General features: G+C 38.3%; 1 protein-coding gene and 1 pseudogene across 1 annotated transcript in view; both read right to left on the bottom strand.

The window, feature by feature from the left end:
• Positions 1-3864: 3864 nt before the first annotated feature.
• Positions 3865-4989, bottom strand: LOC133750440 (microtubule-associated proteins 1A/1B light chain 3B-like; annotated as a pseudogene).
• A 4587-nt stretch (positions 4990-9576) lies between these two features.
• Positions 9577-18238, bottom strand: part of ADAMTS5 (ADAM metallopeptidase with thrombospondin type 1 motif 5) — a 53911-nt gene continuing 45249 nt past the window's right edge. Inside the window, exon 8 of the mRNA XM_062206374.1 lies at positions 9577-16920. Coding sequence (XP_062062358.1) covers positions 16353-16920 — 568 coding nt within the window. The 3' untranslated portion in view covers positions 9577-16352. The remainder of the gene's footprint in view (positions 16921-18238) is intronic.

Below are 18238 nucleotides of genomic sequence, written 5' to 3'. Positions count from 1 at the left end.
AGACATCTTTTAGATTCAGCTTTGTTCTCTGGAAACAGCTGCTCTTAAAACATGAGCCATTTTGTGAAAAGATAGAGCATACTACAGAGAATCCACACAGGTTACATGAAGACAGAGGGAATTCAGCTGAGATTGGCTTTCTAATCACAACTTGCCAAGATACCAGACATGTGAATGAACTGGATAGGTTCACTCTAGTCCAGGCCTTTTGATGTGTGGAGTAGAAATATCATTCACTGATTCAATGAGTAAGTTTTTGTGACTATATCCCACATGAAATTATACCCTTCCTCTCCCCATGCTGTGATTATTGTCATGAATCCCTCACTTTGTGATATGAATATCTCTGTTTTTAAGAAAAATTCTGGAGTTAGAAATGTGCCAGGGGATTCCAATACAATCCCATCAAGGTGGCATGTACCAATACCATCTCACTAGTCCAAGTGATCAATTTCAGTTCACAATTGATCACACTGATAGATCTAACAGTCAAAGGGATCACACAAACAAGACTAGTGTCTGCTAATACTAACTGATAGAATCAAAAAGGGAGAGAACGATCCAACATGGGAAGCAGGATGCACAGCAGACTCATAGAATGGCAGATGTCCTATATAGCACTCTGGCCTCAGAATCAGCCTTTAAGGCATTTGGATATGGCTGAAGAGCCCATGAGAGTATTTTAGGCATGAAAAGCCAAGACACTCTGGCAAAAACAAAAACCAAAAAACCTAAATGAAAGATCTCTGCGAGTGAGATCCCAGCGGAAAGAATGGGGCCATCAAAGAAGGAGGTACCTTTCTCTGAAGGGAAGAGAGAACTTCCACTTTGACTATGACCTTGTCTAAATAAGATTGGAGTCGGCGAACCCTAAAGGCTACCATAGCCTTGGCAGCTCATGACTAGAGCCTAGGGAGATTACTGACGCCATAAACAAGAGTGTCAAATTGTTAAGTCAACAACAGGAGTCACTGTGTACTTACTCCTCATGTAGGATCTCTGTCCTTAATGTTTTGTTCAATGTGAATTAATGCTATAACTAGTACTGAAATAGTATTTTACACTTTATGTTCTGTGTGGGTGCAAACTTATGAAATCTTTACTTAGTATATACTAAATCCATCTTCTGTATATAAAGATAATTGAAAATGAATCTTGATGTGAATGAAATGGGAGAGGTAGCGGGAGATGGGAGGGTTGTACGTGGGAGGGAAGTTATGGGGGGGAAAAACCATTGTAATCCATAAACTGTACTTTGGAAATTTATATTTACTAAATAAAAGTTTAAAAAAAAAAAAAGAAAGAGGGAAATCTAGATTCATACCGAGCAGCAGGAGCCAGCCATGTGGAAGAGCATGCAGGCCAGAAAACTAAAAAAAAAAAAAAATTCTAGATATGTGTTTGTATATAATATCTGCATTTAAAATTATTTCCTGCCATCGGATCAGCGCGGTGCGCCAGCCGCAGCGCACTACCGCGGCGGCCATTGGAGGGTGAACCAATGGCAAAAAGGAGGACCTTTCTTTCTGTCTCTCTCTCACTGTCCACTCTGCCTGTCAAAAAAAATTATTTTGGCAAAATGCTAAAAAATTGTTGAATTTTAAAACTAAAAAAAACTGCAAATGAATATAAAAGAAAATATTAACACTCACTGAGTCCCAACTCATGAAATCATATAGTTCAATTACTTGCTGCTTTAAATTTTGGGATGGATTGTGAACTGCAATATATGAGCAGAACGACTTTGTTTAACTTTTAATTTATTAAGCCTTTACTTGTGGGACTGGTGCTGTGGTGCAGTGGGTTAAAGTCCCAGCCTTCAGTGCTGCCACCCCATATGGACGCTGGTTCAGGTTTCAGCTGCTCCACTTCTGATACAGCACCCTGCTAATATGCCTGGGAAAGCAGCGAAGGATGGCCTAAGTCCTTGGGCCCTTGCACTCATGTGGGAGACCCGGAAGAAGTTCCTGGCTCCTGGTTTTGGATCAGCTCAGCTCTAGCTGTTGCAGCCATTGGGGAGTGAAGTAGCAGATGGAAGACTTATCTCTGTCTTTCTCCCCCTCTGCCTCTCTCTGTAACTCTTTCAATGAATTAAATCTTTAACAAATGACAAAAAGAAAAAAAAAACCCTTTACTTATGTATTTACTGGCAATAAAACTGCATTTTGGAAAACATTGTTCTAGGTAATAGATAAATGCATCCATTGACTCCTTTTGCTTTCCTTCCACTGTTCAGTTGAATTTGGTTGTTATTACTGTGTCTGTAGATTCTGCACTCTGCCCCAAGCTATTAGCTAATGCCATCTTTGAATCAGAGAGTGTTTAGCAGCTCAAGTGACTCTATATCACAGTTGGCTTAGATGATGGTTGTATTCCAAGTTTTTGTGCCAGATGTAGTAACTCTGATTCTGTTATTCTTGTGTTCCCCCTTGTATTATAATTCCAGTAACTAGGTCTTAACCTTGTTCATTCTGATTACTGGTTATATTACAGGGGTGGGGAACAGTAAGTCCATGGGCCATATAAGGCCTGTGAAATCATTTGGTCTGGCCCTGCCAACGCAACTGCAGCCCAGATTCGAAATTCAATAAATCGGTACCAGAACAATTTCTAAGTTGATGATTTTGTATGGCTCATGAATGATGTTATAAATATCCGAAAGACCCTTGGCAGAAAAAAGTTTATCATCCCTGAATGACAGTTATATTGGTCAGCTTTTCAATCCCGAGATAAAATACCTGAGTCAGCTCACCTGATAAGAAAAAAATTATTTAGATCACAGTTTTGGAGGTTGAAAATCAAGAACATGTGGTTCCATGGATTTGGACTCTGAGGACAGAGATGAAGGGGGACAGAGCCACATGTGTAAAGGAAGGATCACACGGCAAGCTGGGAAGCAGAGTGCAAGGGTCAGACCCAGCTTTTATGATCAGTCTCTGAAGAGAACTATCCCTGGAGGACACCTGCCCCCTGTGACCCACTGACCTTTGCTATGCCTACCTTCTTTTTTTTAACTTTTATTTAATGAATATAAATTTCCAAATACAGCTTATGGATTACAATGGATTCCTCCTCCATAACTTCCCTCCCACCTGCAACCCTCTCCTTTCCCGCTCCCTCTCCCCTTCCATTCACATCAAGATTCATTTTCAATTCTCTCATATACAGAAGATCAGTTTAGTATATATTAAGTAAAGATTTCAACAGTTTGCACCCACATAGAAATACAAAGTGAAAAATACTGTTGGAGTACTAGTTATAGCATTAAATCACAATGTACAGCACATGAAGGACAGAGATCCTACATGAGGAGTAAGTGCACAGTGACTCCTGTTGTTGACTTAACAATTTGACACTCCAGTCTTGAGTTGCCAAGGCTATGGAAGCCTTTTGAGTTCACTGACTCTTATCATATTTAGACAAGGTCATAGTCAAAGTGGAAGTTCTCTCCTCCCTTCAGAGAAAGGTACCTCCTTCTTTGATGACCTGTTCTTTCCACTGGGATCTCACTCGCAGAGATCTTTCATTTAGGTCATTTTTTTTTTTTTTTTGCCAGAGTGTCTTGTATGCCCACCTTCTAAATATAGCAATTGGATTAAGTCTAAGTACCGCTGACTTTCTTGGCAATTTAGAATGCAAAGTATTTTATTTTTAAACTCCTAAATTTGAAAACAATATAGCCTAGTTAAGTCATAGTTTTCCAAAGCTGAATGTATTTCTTTGGAGCTGTTTTTCTGCTTGACACACAAAAATCACTTCCTAAAATGCCTAGGTGGGAACACTGCTATTTGGATGACCTGTGATTGAATGATTGAATGATCAGTCTCAGTTGCTAACGTCCATTTTTCTCCTTGGTCAGGATCTTTAAAAATCTAGAGTAGATGCATTGCTCTGGTCCTGCATTGACAATTTCATTCCAAGTGTCTCGTGGGAGGCACGCCTCTTATAGAGGAATCCATCTTCATCCTTCTCACTCTCATACCTCTGAGATCAGCATGGAGATGCTCACCACGCTGTGCCCATTCATCAAGGGGAAGAAAGCTTGATTAGCGTTGAGCTGTAAGTGCCTCCTAATTATTTTGATGAGTTCACTCATGTTCACATGATCAGCTACAAAGAATTAGGTTTTTATTCAGGACAGAAGCTGCTTCTCATTCTTGTATCTTTCTATTGTCACTGGAATTCTGGTAGAATGATGCTCTCAGATAAGCAGCATCTGCTGCTCTTTGTTCTACTCCAAAAGTGCAGAGCTGCTTGAAGGTTTTCTCTGAAGGCGTGGAGGGGGCGGCTGGGTGGTGACGGCAGGAGAGTCCCCATGGCTCTGTACCATTGACTTGTGATTTTGGAGTTTAAAGTGAAGCATGAATTAGGGAGGCAATCATGTTCAGACCGCAGCAACACCCTTGCTAATACTCCACTCAAGAAAGGGACCTTGGTTTTCATCTGTGTGTTCATTTTCTATTGGTACCGTTGCAGATGCAATTGTTCAGAAGCTTTAAACAACAACTGTTTATTACCTCATAGTTCCAGAGATGCCCAGGAGCAGTATGGCTCAAGTGGATCTCTGCACCAGGTTTTTCAAGGCTAGAATCAATCAGCAGGAGTGGACTCTTTTCTGGAGGTTCTGAGTATGAATCTCACTCCAAACATGTCCAGTGTGTTTCGTATTGCTGTACTAGAAAACTCTAATAGATATAACAACTTGTAAAGGATACAAACGTATTTCTCACACAGTCTGGAGGTTGTGAGATTCAAGGTTAGGAAGCCAGAATCTGATGAGGGCCATCTTGTTGTGTAATAACCTAGTGGAGAATGTAGTATGGAGGGAAAGATAGAGAGAGAGAAAGAGAGAGAGAGAGAGCGTGCGCATCACCCCCTTTTAGAGGAATTCACTCAATAACAACCATAATGCATTTATTAAAGCAGGTCCTTACAACCTAGTCATCTCTTACGGCTTGCACCTCTCATCACTGTTGCACTACGGATCATCTTTCCAACACATGAACTTCAGGGGACAGACTCAAATCATAGCAAAGCTCCTTTTGTTGGTTGGCGTCCAGTTTCTTAAAGTTGTACAACTGAGGTCCCTTTCTCCTTGTTAGCTATCTGCTAGGAGTAATTTTCTCAGCTACCAGTGGCTGCCTGAATTCATTATCTTGTGGCTCCCTTACTCCATCTTCCATGTCAGCAACGGACTCTCATGCTTAGAATTTCTCTTTCCTTTCTGCTTTTGCATTTCATTTTTCTGGAAATATTTATTTTATTTATTTGAAAGGCAGAGTGATAGATTGGGGGAGATAGAGAAAAACCTTGCAACTGTTCACTCCTCAAATGAACTCTACAGTCAAGGCTGGGCTAGGTTGAAGTGGGAGCCTAGAACTCCATCCATACCTCCTTTGTGTGCAAGGTAAAAGGAATTTTGCCACCTTCCACTGCTTGCCCAGGCTAATTAGCAGGGGGCTGGATTGGAAGAGGCGCTGCTGGAATTTGAACTGGTATTCGGTTTTGTTATGCAGCATTATAAGAGACAGCTTAACCCACTCTGCCAGGTCACTTGTCCTTCCCTTCAGTTTTGAAGAGTTCATGTCATTATATTGTACCTTTCAACTTAATCCAGAATAATCTCCTAATTTTAATGGGTGTTGCTTGGTAACATTAATTCCATTAGACAATGTGTTCACAGCAGTACCGGGATTATTGGCATAATCAAGGGATGAAAACTATGGGAGGGCATCTTTAGAATTCTACCTTCTACAATGAAAAGTTCTAGGAACTAAAGTTCTCTTTGTTAATCCAATACCCATGTTCTTGCTATCATGACACTACCCTTACTCCCCTGACCTAACCTGGTTTGACTTTTTCCTAAGATATTAAAAAATAGTGTTATGGTTTAAAATATTTTCATTGCCACATTTTGCCCACATTCTGAGACATTCTTGACCATTTCCTGAACCTCTTATTATGGCTTTCTGCCTGAATTGTCATTATTTCATTTGCTGACTTCATTATTCAAGTACTTATTGAACTCATGCTATGTGCCATGTAACTTCCTAGGAGCCGATGACAAAGGAGTGAACCAAAAAGATCACGTTCTAATATATACATCTGCATATCTGTGTAAATGATGGAGATAACAGACATAACCTCATGGCTACATAAAGATCTCTCAAGTGGTGATAAATTCCATGAAGAAAACCTAGAGGAGGGAAACATTAATTTCATTTGGGTGATTAGGCACAGGAGAGGAAACTCATGTATAAGAGAAGAGTGTTCTAGGGTAAGGACTCTGGACCAGGTTCATGCTTGATATGATGAAGAATAAAAGGGAAGCAGAGTAGCTGGAACACAGAACAGAGGCAGGAAATGAGAAGACATCAGAGAAGTAGGTGGGAGCAAAACCTATGGGGCATTCAGGGCCATGGAAAGACCTCACAGTTTTACACTGAGTAAGATGAAAAGTTTTGGAGAATTTTTACCAGCATTAAATGATCTGACATACAGTTTTCCATGAACAGTATGGCCACTGAAGGAAGCATGCAGCCCCATTAGGAGGCATTCACTCTTGCTCAAGGTGGGAAAAGTTGGTGGTTTGGACATGGGAGGAAGCAGTGGGGGAGGTAAGACTTGACTGGGTGTAGCAAAACCTTGAAGGAAGGACTCTCCATTGCTTGTTCTCACATACTAGCATTCTCTCTGATTTTCTGGTCTAAGCTGCAAGGACCTTTTCAGGCTTCTGCCCATGCAGGCTCTTGTGTCTCCTCTATCTTCTGGATCCTATCCAGCTCTAAAATCTGAGCTCCCATCTTGAAATGCCTAAAAAATACAATGAAGATACAAGGAGCAAGAAAGACATTTTTGAAAGACAGAGGGACAGTAAAGGAGTTTGAGAGTGAAGAAATCGTCTAGACCATTTTTTTTATGATGTCTAAAATGTATCAGACATATTTGAAAGGGGAATAGTTAATGGTTGTCAACATTTTTTGTAGAACTATTTTTAACCTAAAAGTAGTTCATTCACCATTTTTGGACAGAGTCTACTTACAAGTGATTAATAAATACGTTTTTTTTCCTTTCTTTTTAAAAATTTGTTTATTTACTTGAAAGGCAGAGTTACAAACAGGGAGAGGGAGAGACACAGAGAGAGAGGTCTTCCATGCAATGGTTCACTCCTCAAATGGCGGCAACGGCTGGAGCTGGGCCTATCTGAAGCCAGGAGCCAGGACCTGCTTCCCTGTCTCCCACGCAGGTGCAGGGGTCCAAGCACTTGGGCCATCTTCTACTGCTTTCCCAGGCCATGGCAGAGAGATGGACCGGAAGTGGAGCAGCTGAGACATGAACTGACGCCCATACGGGCTGCAGGCACCACAGGCAGATGGTTAGCCTTCTATGCCATAGTGCCAATCCTTGCTTTATTCCTAAGATTTAGATGGCTTTTAATCTTAAATAATAACAACAAAATTCAAATGATTTCAATTTAAAGCTAGCCCCAATGAATACTGAAAAAAATCCCTTATATGAAATGTAGCGTTTTCATGTGACCTTTGCATATCAGCCTGTGTACTTTAAAGCATCTTTACATTACATGTAATTCTTCATACAATGTAGATGGTGGGTAAGCAGTTGCTCTATGGTGGTATTCAGGAGATAATGACAAGAAAGGAAGTCTGTACACATTTACAGTGGGCACATTTTTTCCTTCAAATGTTTTCTTTTTATTTATTTATTTGAAAGTCAGAGTTACAGAGAGAGGGAGAGGGAGAGGGAGAGGGAGAGAGAGAGAGAGAGAATGTTCATTTGCTAATTTACTCCCCAGATGGCTGCAACAGCCAGGGCTGAACCAGGATATGGCTAGGAGCCAGGAGCTTTTTCCAGGTCTCCCATATGGGTAGCAGGGACCCAAACACTTGGGCCATGTTCCGCTGCTTTTCCCAGACCATTAGCAGGCAGCTGGATCAGAAGTGGAGCAGTGGGGATGCAAAACAGTGCCTAAGTGGGATGTCACTGTCACATGCTGTGGCTTTATCCACTATGTCACAATGCTGGCCCTCTTCAAATGTTCTCAGTTTGCAGTTAGTGGTATACATAGATGTGGAACAAGAGGGTTTGGAGGGCTAATTGTATTGATTCATTGCTTGGGAAAACATGAACTTAATTGAAAAAATTCAGTAATATATCAAGAAAGACATAATGGAATGCAGGAATAAAGACAATTTGAACTTCACAAACACCTAAAATTCCATTTCCAATAATCTCCTTTGTTTATTCTACTCCTAATCTAAAAGCCAGTCCCGGGACACTTTTTGACTTTGACCTTGTTAGAGCCAACTCATTGTTAGTGGTGAAGGAGTTTGCAAGATAAAATATTGATGTTTTTAAAGCCTTACTAATGTTTCCAGGTTTTCCAAATCAAATTCCCTTTTCTGTCCTTAAGCAACAATCTTTCGCACTGCTGTAAGTTCCTGCTTATGTCGTTGTTGCTTGCCTGGATCTCCATCTTTTCCACCTGTCTTCGTTGCAATTTCAGAACTACTCTTGCTGTGACACAGAGAACCCATCCACTAGGGCATCTAAACACTCTCTCCAATATCATACAGTCCTTCACCCTCCGTACAATCCTCCCTGATATGCACAGCCTACAGGATTGAAGACCCTCAGTGCTTAAAGAAGCCACAATTTGAAAATAAAGTGCTCACAGCAGTGTATGGAATTGGTAAGAGCCAGATAACCATTAATGGTTACTATATTGTGGCTACCATCTGTAGTTTTGGAAACTCAAGACTAACCAGAGAGGAGTATGCTTGAAGTCGGGAGGCTCTTACCACAAGATATGGTCTAATAAGATATTCGAACACTTTTAGCTATTTTATGATGACTAAATTTATATGCTAATGTGCTCCATTAACAACATGTTGTTGAACAAAGGACTGCATAGTTGATACTGGCTTCATAAGATTTTATTGCCTAATGACATCATAAACTGTATAAACACACTCCCTGATGTTCACACAAAATCACTTAATGACTCAGATCTCAGGATGCATGCCCATAATTTTAAAAATTCATTTATTTATTTCAGTGAGAAAGTTGGAGTTTAGCGCTCAATCTGCATCTTTGCCATAACTGCTGCCCTCCCCTCCCCCCGGGGTATGACATAGAAGGAAGCAGAAATCAGAATTGTGCTGAACTCAAACCTAACACTCTGTTATGGCATGTGGGAGTTCCAACTGGTGGCTTAACCACTATGTCAAACTCTCACCTCTGTATGGTGCTTTCAAAAATGTCTTTTAAAAGTATGCTTTGTACTAACTAGAAAATGTAAGTGCCACAATTCTAAAATATTATTTGATATGAGGGAAAGGGAAATTCAGTGTTTGGAATGTACACTAAACACTTGTGATTTCAAGTTTAAAAAAAATTAATGTCCTTAGCAAACTTAATGCTATAGAATTACTTTAGCAAAAAAAAAAAAAAAAAAAAAAAGAGAGAGACTTTTGCTAGTGAATTGCAGTTTATCTTTTACTTCCATGTTTGTATTATTATCTTTATTCTTGAATTTTACATATGGAAAAAATTTATGTATAAAATAGAAGTGAAACAGTTGACCATGTAATTTGTTGTTTGTAATTTAACAGAATTTCAGTACTAGGCAGACTTTAGAGAGCAGTAGCCTAGTAAGAAGAAAGTGAAGCAATAGTTTCATAGTATTTTAAATCAGATGAAGTATTAAATGTCTATAACAAAATGGGCCAGTGCCGTGCGTAGCTCAATAGGCTAATCCTCCCCCTGAGCCGCTGGCACCCCGGGTTCTAGTCCTGGTCGGGGCGCCGGATTCTGTCCCAGTTGCTCCTCTTCCAGTCCAGCTCTCTGCTGTGGCCTGGGAGTGCAGTGGAGGATGGCCCAGGTCCTTGGGCCCTGCACCTGCACGGGAGACCAGGAGAAGCACCTGGCTCCAGGCTTCGGATCAGTGCAGTGTGCTGGCTACAGCGCACCGGTCACAGCGGCCATTGGAGGGTGAACCAACGAAAAGGAAGACCTTTCACTCTCTCTCTCTCACTGTCCACTCTACCTGTCAAAAAATAAAAATAATAAAAAAAGTCTATAACAAAATGAATGAGAGATGATAGAAGTCATGGAAAATATAAGGGTCTCCTTAAGACCTGGCTTCGTGCTACTAGTGGGATGAAGAAATTAAACATAAATGGACATGTGTTCCCAACTTTAAAACATATCTTGTACAGTACATACTTTAATCTAGTTTATAATTTAGATTTATTGTGTCCACTAAAACCACAAAAGCAATGTTTAATTTTACAGTTTAACATCACACATAGGGAAATGTCTTACAAAATAAGATATTGTTCCTTAATGAAAAATATACAGGCTAGGTCCCACACAACTCAGTTCAAGTAGTTTACCTGAACCACAGCGCTATTGTGGAATGCAGGCAACAAGACACAGCAATGCTTTAAATAGCTGATTCAGATTTGAAGTTTGCCAAAGCTGAAGAGATGTTTTAAACAAGACCTGCTTTAGTTTTCCAAGCTTTTCTCGTTCTTTCTACTTCACTATATGCTAGCACTTCTGTAAAATTGAAATTCATAAGTAGTGTGCATTTTACATCTTATAAATAGTGTGCAAATCTGCAGTATTTTTCTATACCATGAAAGCATGTTTTAAGATTTTAAATTTTGGTTAAATTGACTTAGTTTTATTATTTGAATTTACTCACATACCCTAGTGTAGGAATTTAATATTTGTGCAACTGCTTACATCAAATGGAGCATATTTTTGTAATCTGTTTAGTTATCTGCACTATTTACAAAGCACATGCATGATTTCCTCTGACTAATAGGTCATTCCAAGATGTAGGCAGTGTTTGTCAACTGCTAATGGTAGCAAAATGAACTCATATTTGTCAAGCCTGGTGTATAATGTAAAAACATCACCCAGAGACTATATTTCTTAATCAAAAGTGTAGCGTCACAAAGTCACATAACAATATGAACTTCTAAATATACTCTCAGTATAGGTAGCAATGTTTGTAATATATTGTAAGTTGTGGAAGAAAAGGCTGAGATGCAGTCAGTAATGTTTACAAAAATATTGCGATACTTAAAAAATGTCAGGCCAAATGTGCACAGATGTTTAAATGGAGTAGTGAGAGCTTAGTAAATACTGAAACATAACTTCTAAACCTGACTGTGGCCTGACACTCTTCAACTTTTGATAATAGCTTAATTGTCTTTAGAATATGTATAGTTTATATTGCTTGCCACAGTTGGTCAGAATGACCACTGAATGTGCTTATTTTCCAGACTTTTGAGTGTCAAGTTGTACCCAGCTTTGACAAAAACCTGAGAGGTCATTCTTTAAAGTTATTAAATCACTTAGAAAGAAATAGTAATTCAGAAATGTTGCATTTGACAGTTGACCACTGATGATATTAGCACCTTAATAGGAATTACAACTGATTGTTGGATGTGCCAAACAATCAGGAAAAATGTATGCACTATTGTACTTACAAATCACAGTTTTCCTCCCAGTGTTAGACTTTGGGTCATTCTGATGTGGCATTGCCTTATGGGATGATGGGATATTAATTCATTTTTTTCACTTGACCTATGCAATCTACATGGACTACTTAGTGGAAGTATATGATTAAAAATAGAAATAGAAAAATTATTTCTAAAGTGGTATTATATTAATAAGATGCAATTAACTAGGTTAGCTAATGTACACTTCTAGGTCTTATGCTAAAGTCTTTCAAAACCAGTGTCTTTGTATTTTTTTATTTCTTCCACAAAACCTGCATGGACAATTATATAACATGGCACCAAAGAAATAATTGCCAGATTACTTAATCTGCTTTCTGAGATGAATACCACCCATATTCCCATTTTCAGTTGTGTAAATACATGGTTTCATATTTCAATATGTTCCCATACATCAGTTGAATAGAACACAATTACACATTACAGACTAATGTGCTTCATGAAGATATAACTAGATAAGTCATTTCTACAGTTCATGCTAACATGGGCTATTTGGCAATTAGGTTGATCTGTTTATTTTGTAATCTACAACTACAGATTGTTGGCAAATGAGAAAAATTAATAGTGAAAACATTCAAGTTTTTTTCTGTGTCTAAATGATAAACTACTTTGAATTTGTCTCTATTATAACTTTAGATGACCATTTCAGTGGTCGTCTATTTTGTAGCTTTGAAATGTTCGAAAATATAGAGTTATTTGTTTGGCTTGAAGTTTAACTATGAATATATTAGTAATATTCCCAATTGGGCCAGTGAGATTTCACACTCAGCCATAGACTGCTAGCAAGTGTCAGCCATTATTAAACATGACCTTATTGTACAAATTGTGACCCCTGAGTCATAGCACAAGTACTGGACTTCTGAATCTAGTGGCTGCTCTCATCCAAATCGTTACAATGAGATTGTTTAAAAGGGAGGAGTTGATAGGAAAACATCAGAACCAGAGATGGACCCAGTGCATTGTGCTGTGAGGCAAAGGTGCTCTCTCTTATTCTTGCAATCAGACAACTAAATTATAGTCAGAGGCAAACTGGTATTATCAGACATGTCCCTACCTGTCCCAAGTTGAATCACCACTCCAGGGGATTTAACAGTAGTAATAAAAAGTCACATTCTATCAATGAACACACCATATTTGGAAACAGTTACAATTACTAACATCTGAATCGTACGAATCCATTTGTTTGTGATCATCCATGGAATTCTACAGATACTAGGGAATAAATGATATTAAAGTTATTAAGTGTTTCAAAAGCAGCAGAAGACAAGTTTTATTATAATTTACATCACTCAGAGGTGTGTGTACACAAATTTCACATAATACATCAATAGCTCCTTGTCTAGATTAATCAATGAGGTGCGTGGACCTGATTCTTGACTGTGCTACAGCTACTATGGGAAGCTTTCTAGATGCTCAAGTTTAAAACCTGCACCTTAAATGATCAAATACATGTTTCTGTTATCTGTGACTTTAAAAAATTAATGTTAATGGTATGAAAATACCTATTAACATAGCTACAAGTAATTAATACTACTATTCATGAATGATTAAATTTAAAATTTCCTTAGAAAGGAAGATGATAGTATCAGTAAAGATACATGAAGAATTATATATACATATACACCTGTTTCACACAGAAAGCTTTCTGTAAAAAAATACAAAAGCAACCAGTGTTGTATATTATGTAAACTCACAAAGTGTACTTTATACACAAACATGAAGCATAAATTAAAAGGTAGGACAATAGCAAAACATTTTAAATATAGAAGAATTTGCACATATTTTTGTTAAATAAGAATAAATAATTTTATCACACAAATTCACATACAAGTTGCAAAAACAATAAATTACTTTTTTTCAGTGCTGCAACTTTTTTTCTCAATTGTGATTTACCCCTTAATTCTTAGATTAATGGGATAAAACTGTTTCCACAGGAAGGCAAAGAAAGTTGAATTTGTTGAATAAGTTATAACAATGCCCTTGTACCTCTAAAGACCAAAGAAGGGCTTACTTTAATCTTTTCCATTCTAGAATAAATACTGAGCTCTCCTAGACTTCGTTTGTAATTGAGATTGACTTTTTATAAACCTGAGCATTTTCAAATATTTTTTTCTGAAGGAAGTAATCCCTAGCATCTTGAACTGTAGACTTATTAAAAATTCAAGATGCAACTTTGAGAAGGTGAAAGATGAAGTACCAAGTCAAACTGGACTGAACTGGATTGAGCTATGGAGGATTTCCACCTTGTTCATCACTCTTTATATTTATTGATCATTCTATTTATTTGAATTTCAGTTTCAAGTTTGTCATTTTTCTCAGAAGTTCATGCATACATTCCTTGGTCAATCTAGTGATAATCACAACAAAAAAAAGTAGAGAAAACTCTTTAAAAACATGGAGTAGTGGTTTATTGTTCTAAGTTCTCTAGGATTATTTCAATGAGAAGTGTACAACTTCATTACTTTGGGGAAAAGATATCATTAATTAATCCTTTGAAAATTTTATGAATACAGTTGTAGAGAAGTAGAGTAGAAGACAATCATGTTTACCCTTCAATTTTTTTTAATATTGTTGAAATTTTAATCTCAAAAGATAAAAATAAATGTTGGCACATTTAAGTTACTTGACTTTAATTATTTTCAAAGCTAGAAAAACTAAGATTGACCTCTGTACTAATTCTCTTTGCATGGTCAAAAGGTTAATGAGGTTTGTTCAATAGTTCTTTTCTCTCTCTCTCATTCTTTTTTTCTTTCTTACTTTCTTTCTGCCTTTCTTTCTTGTTAACCAAGTTGGTCAGCTTTTATCCCTGTCCTTGGTATCTGGCTAGCTCCATCTAATATAGGTTACCAGTCCTGTAATGGATCTCATTTCTCAAATTGTAAATTGTTAAGAAAACATTACCATGTCTAAAACAAAGTCAATGTATGAAAATGTAAAGGATGACTACTGATTTTGTATTCTTAAGAGAATACAATCTACTAAAATTTCTTAAGAAAATAAGAAGTGCTTAAAACAGTGAGATCCATTTTTCTGCCCCACTTAAAGGAACGTGATATAGCAAGATTAATTACATAATTATTTTATATTAAAGGATTTTATAATAAAAATAAACTCATGAGTTCAGTGGAACCCAAAACAATGGTTTCTTATCAACCTTGTATGCACATCTTTAACAATAGGCACATTTGGTATTATTATCAAATTTTATTTTTTAAAAATTAGTTTTGTGGCATTTCATGAAGAAAATGAAATCTGAAGAAATGAAACACCTAACATTTTCTGAGCTACAGAGTGGAGGGGATGCAGTTTACCATCAAAAAATAAATTTTTAATGCATATGATTATAAAAATTTCAATTTCTAACTATTCAAACTTAGAACTCACTTAGATAGGGCATGGAAATAAAAGCAATAAACTTCCTAACAAATGTGATAGAAAATTATTTCATATTTCATCATTCAAACAGTCTGATACAGCCAAATGCTTTCCATTTGGGAAAAATTGCTAGTACAGTTAGAATAAACTTGCAGTAAAAATAATTGAGGAATTATTGCCTATGGTGTGGAAACAGTCTTATTAATATTAACCACTGATTTTTGCATTAGCCACATTAATGATGATAACCACTTTTAGATGTGGTTAACTACCAAATGATCTTTAATATTCCTATTAAACCAAGTCAGCAAGTACAAATTATGGTAGGTCTTATGGAATCAATGAACAAAACAAACAAGTACATGAAAACAAAGACATTTTAAAGGCTTACTGGTAAGATGTGTACCAGTGTTGAAAGTGTTGGATATGATAGAAAACTCTTTGCTGTGTGTTTTGTATCTATCTATATTACACATTGTAAAATATCAGCTGAGAGCCATAGAGAGAAAAAGCAGTTGTGAAGACAAATTGACAATATGGTGAAATAGATGTTTTCTCTTTTACAATCCAACATAAGGAGTCTAACTTTTAGACTGTTGAATACTGATCACACACACACACACACACACGCATACACACACTACTTCTACATCCTGACTATGCATTAATTTGGCTAACTGTCTGAAATAAATACAGTCACAAGTTTGAGTAAATGGACCCATGTATGTATTTAAATGACTAGATACACTGAGATCCTTTCTCTTTTCAAAATTTCTCAGAAGATGATTGCTGTCAAAGTGGTTTTTGACTTAAATTTATCTCCTGTAGTCGGCAAATGCATTAAATCTTATTAAAACAGCAGCAAGTCCTTAATTTCCAGTAAAACATCCACAGCTCTTTCTGGAAATTAGAAGGGATTGAAATAGCTGCAGACCTACTTTGGTCAAATATTTTCTATAGAAATATATATATGTATATATTATAGAACCAAGTGATATAAAGTGACATATCAAGGGAGAATGTATTTACAAACAGTAAAAATAAGCTACTGTGTGTCATGGGTGACAATGATTATGATGCCTTTAAAGACATTCTATAGAGGTAGGTGACAAAGGGGAGACTTCTTCCATTTTCAAACGTCCCCTGAATCTACATTCATCGCTGCTTCTTTTTCTTTTCATTCTTGCAGGTCAGGGGATAGTCAATAACTCCCAAGTTTTTCTATATTCCAAGGTCACCGTTGTCACATAAAGCAGTGCACACCTCCATTTGGCCGCAGAGAGCAGATTCTGCCCATAATTCGACTCCTGTTGACAATGACACTGAAGCATGACTCTCTGTGCATTAGGTAGACCTCTCCTTCACCACTCTTGGATCCGTGATGAATCCTCCAGTTACATTTGTGCATAAGAGCATAACCACAGGCTAACATTTCTTTAGCAGACACTGCTTAAAAGCAGAAGGCCTCTGAGACAGGAGACATCCCTTTGCTAACTTCCGGTTTCCATCCTGGCACTGCACCGTCCTAGTGTGCCAGCCTGTGTCACAGGTCCTAGAACAGGCGAGCCATGGACCTGTCACCCACTGCAGCTGTGAAGTATGTGATACCACTTTATTGCTGCCATGGTTAGTGACAGAGTTTAGTTTTTGAGTGGACTTCTTGGGAACAAAAAAACTGTATCGGACGTCTAATGCTTTAGTTGGGTCCGTTGCAAGAATTTGCACTATTAGAATTTCCTTTGTGGCTGAGTAGCCCATACCATGTAGAAAGTCATCTCTGTGGCTCCAACCACTGTAGTTCATGACTGTTCCATTGATGTCAATGATGGTCTCTGAAGTGGAGATCATGTACTTCCCATTGATAAGGTACTCACCATTTTTCTTCTTCAAGGCTAAGTAGGCAGTGAATCTAGTCTGGTCTTTGGCTTTGAACTGTCGAACCTTGATGTGGGTTGCCCCTTCTGGAATCCTCACAACATCAGTGTAACCCTTACTGATGGCAGGAATTGTGTCCACAGGGGAGGGAAAGAGAGGGGTGGGGATGGAGAGAAAAGAAATAACATGTAACAAATGGCTGAACAAACAGAAATTCTCCAAAAAGTGTTCCCTGACACAAATTATTAATGCATTTAAGAAATACGCTTAAATTTCAATAAGAAATTGATTTTCTTATGACAAAATACAGTTACAGTTAGACTATTGTATACAATTATTGGCATGTTTAAAGTTAGAATGGGAGCTGGCACTGTGGCATAACAGGTAAAGTTGCCGTCTGCAGTGCCAACATCCCATATGGGAGCTGGTTCAAATCCCGGCTGCTCCACTTCTAATCCAGCTCTCTGCTATGGCCTGGGAAAGCAGTAGAAGATGGCCCAAGTCCTTGGGTCCCTGCACCCTCATGGGAGACCTGGAAGAAGCTCCTGGTTCTTGCCTTTGGATTGGTACAGTCCCAGCCATTGTGGCCATCAGGGGAGTGAACTAGTAGATGGAAGACCTGTCTCTCTCTCTCTCTCTCTTTCTTTCTCTCTCTCTCCTCAGCCTCTGCCTTTCTGCCTCTACCTCTCTATAACTCTGCCTTTCACGTAAATAAATAAAAAAAAAAACTTCAAAAAAAGAGATGACATTAATAGTTGCTTTTATCTTCAAAATTTGTCACAACTGTATTTTTTTTCTTTCTTTCTTTTTTTTTTTTTTTTTTGACAGGCAAAGTGGACAGTGAGAGAGAGAGAGACAGAGAGAAAGGTCTTCCTTTTCCATTGGTTCACCCTCCAATGGCCACTGCGGCCAGCGCGCTGTGGCCAGTGCAGCACGCTGATCCGAAGCCAGGAGCCAGGTGCTTCTCCTGGTCTCCCAGGCGGGGGCAGGGCCCAAGTACTTGGGCCATCCTCCACTGCACTACCGGGCCATAGCAGAGAGCTGGACTGGAAGAGGAGCAACTGGGACAGAATCCGGTGCCCCGACCGGGACTAGAACCCGGTGTGCCAGTGCCACAAGGCAGAGGATTAGCCTATTGAGCCGTGGCGCCGGCCCACAACTGTATTTAAAGATTTATACAAGCACTAGCATTTTTATCAAATCCTTCCATCTTTACAAAGCTACTTTATGTTCTTCACATCAGGTATGACATGTAAACACAAGCTGGCAAAATCTGCCCTCATTAATATCAAACAAATTTTTAATATTTCTCTCAAACTTTTCCACACTGGAATCACCTGAAGCTATTAGAAACATTCCAACACCACACACCACACCAATTAAATTCCCGATTTCAACATGGGTAACACTGGTCCAATGTGTACATTAATTTGTGA

This window comes from Lepus europaeus, chromosome 2, assembly GCF_033115175.1.
Source record: "Lepus europaeus isolate LE1 chromosome 2, mLepTim1.pri, whole genome shotgun sequence".
NCBI classification, from domain to species: Eukaryota; Metazoa; Chordata; class Mammalia; order Lagomorpha; family Leporidae; genus Lepus; species Lepus europaeus.
This window is presented reverse-complemented; position numbering and strand designations above follow the sequence as displayed.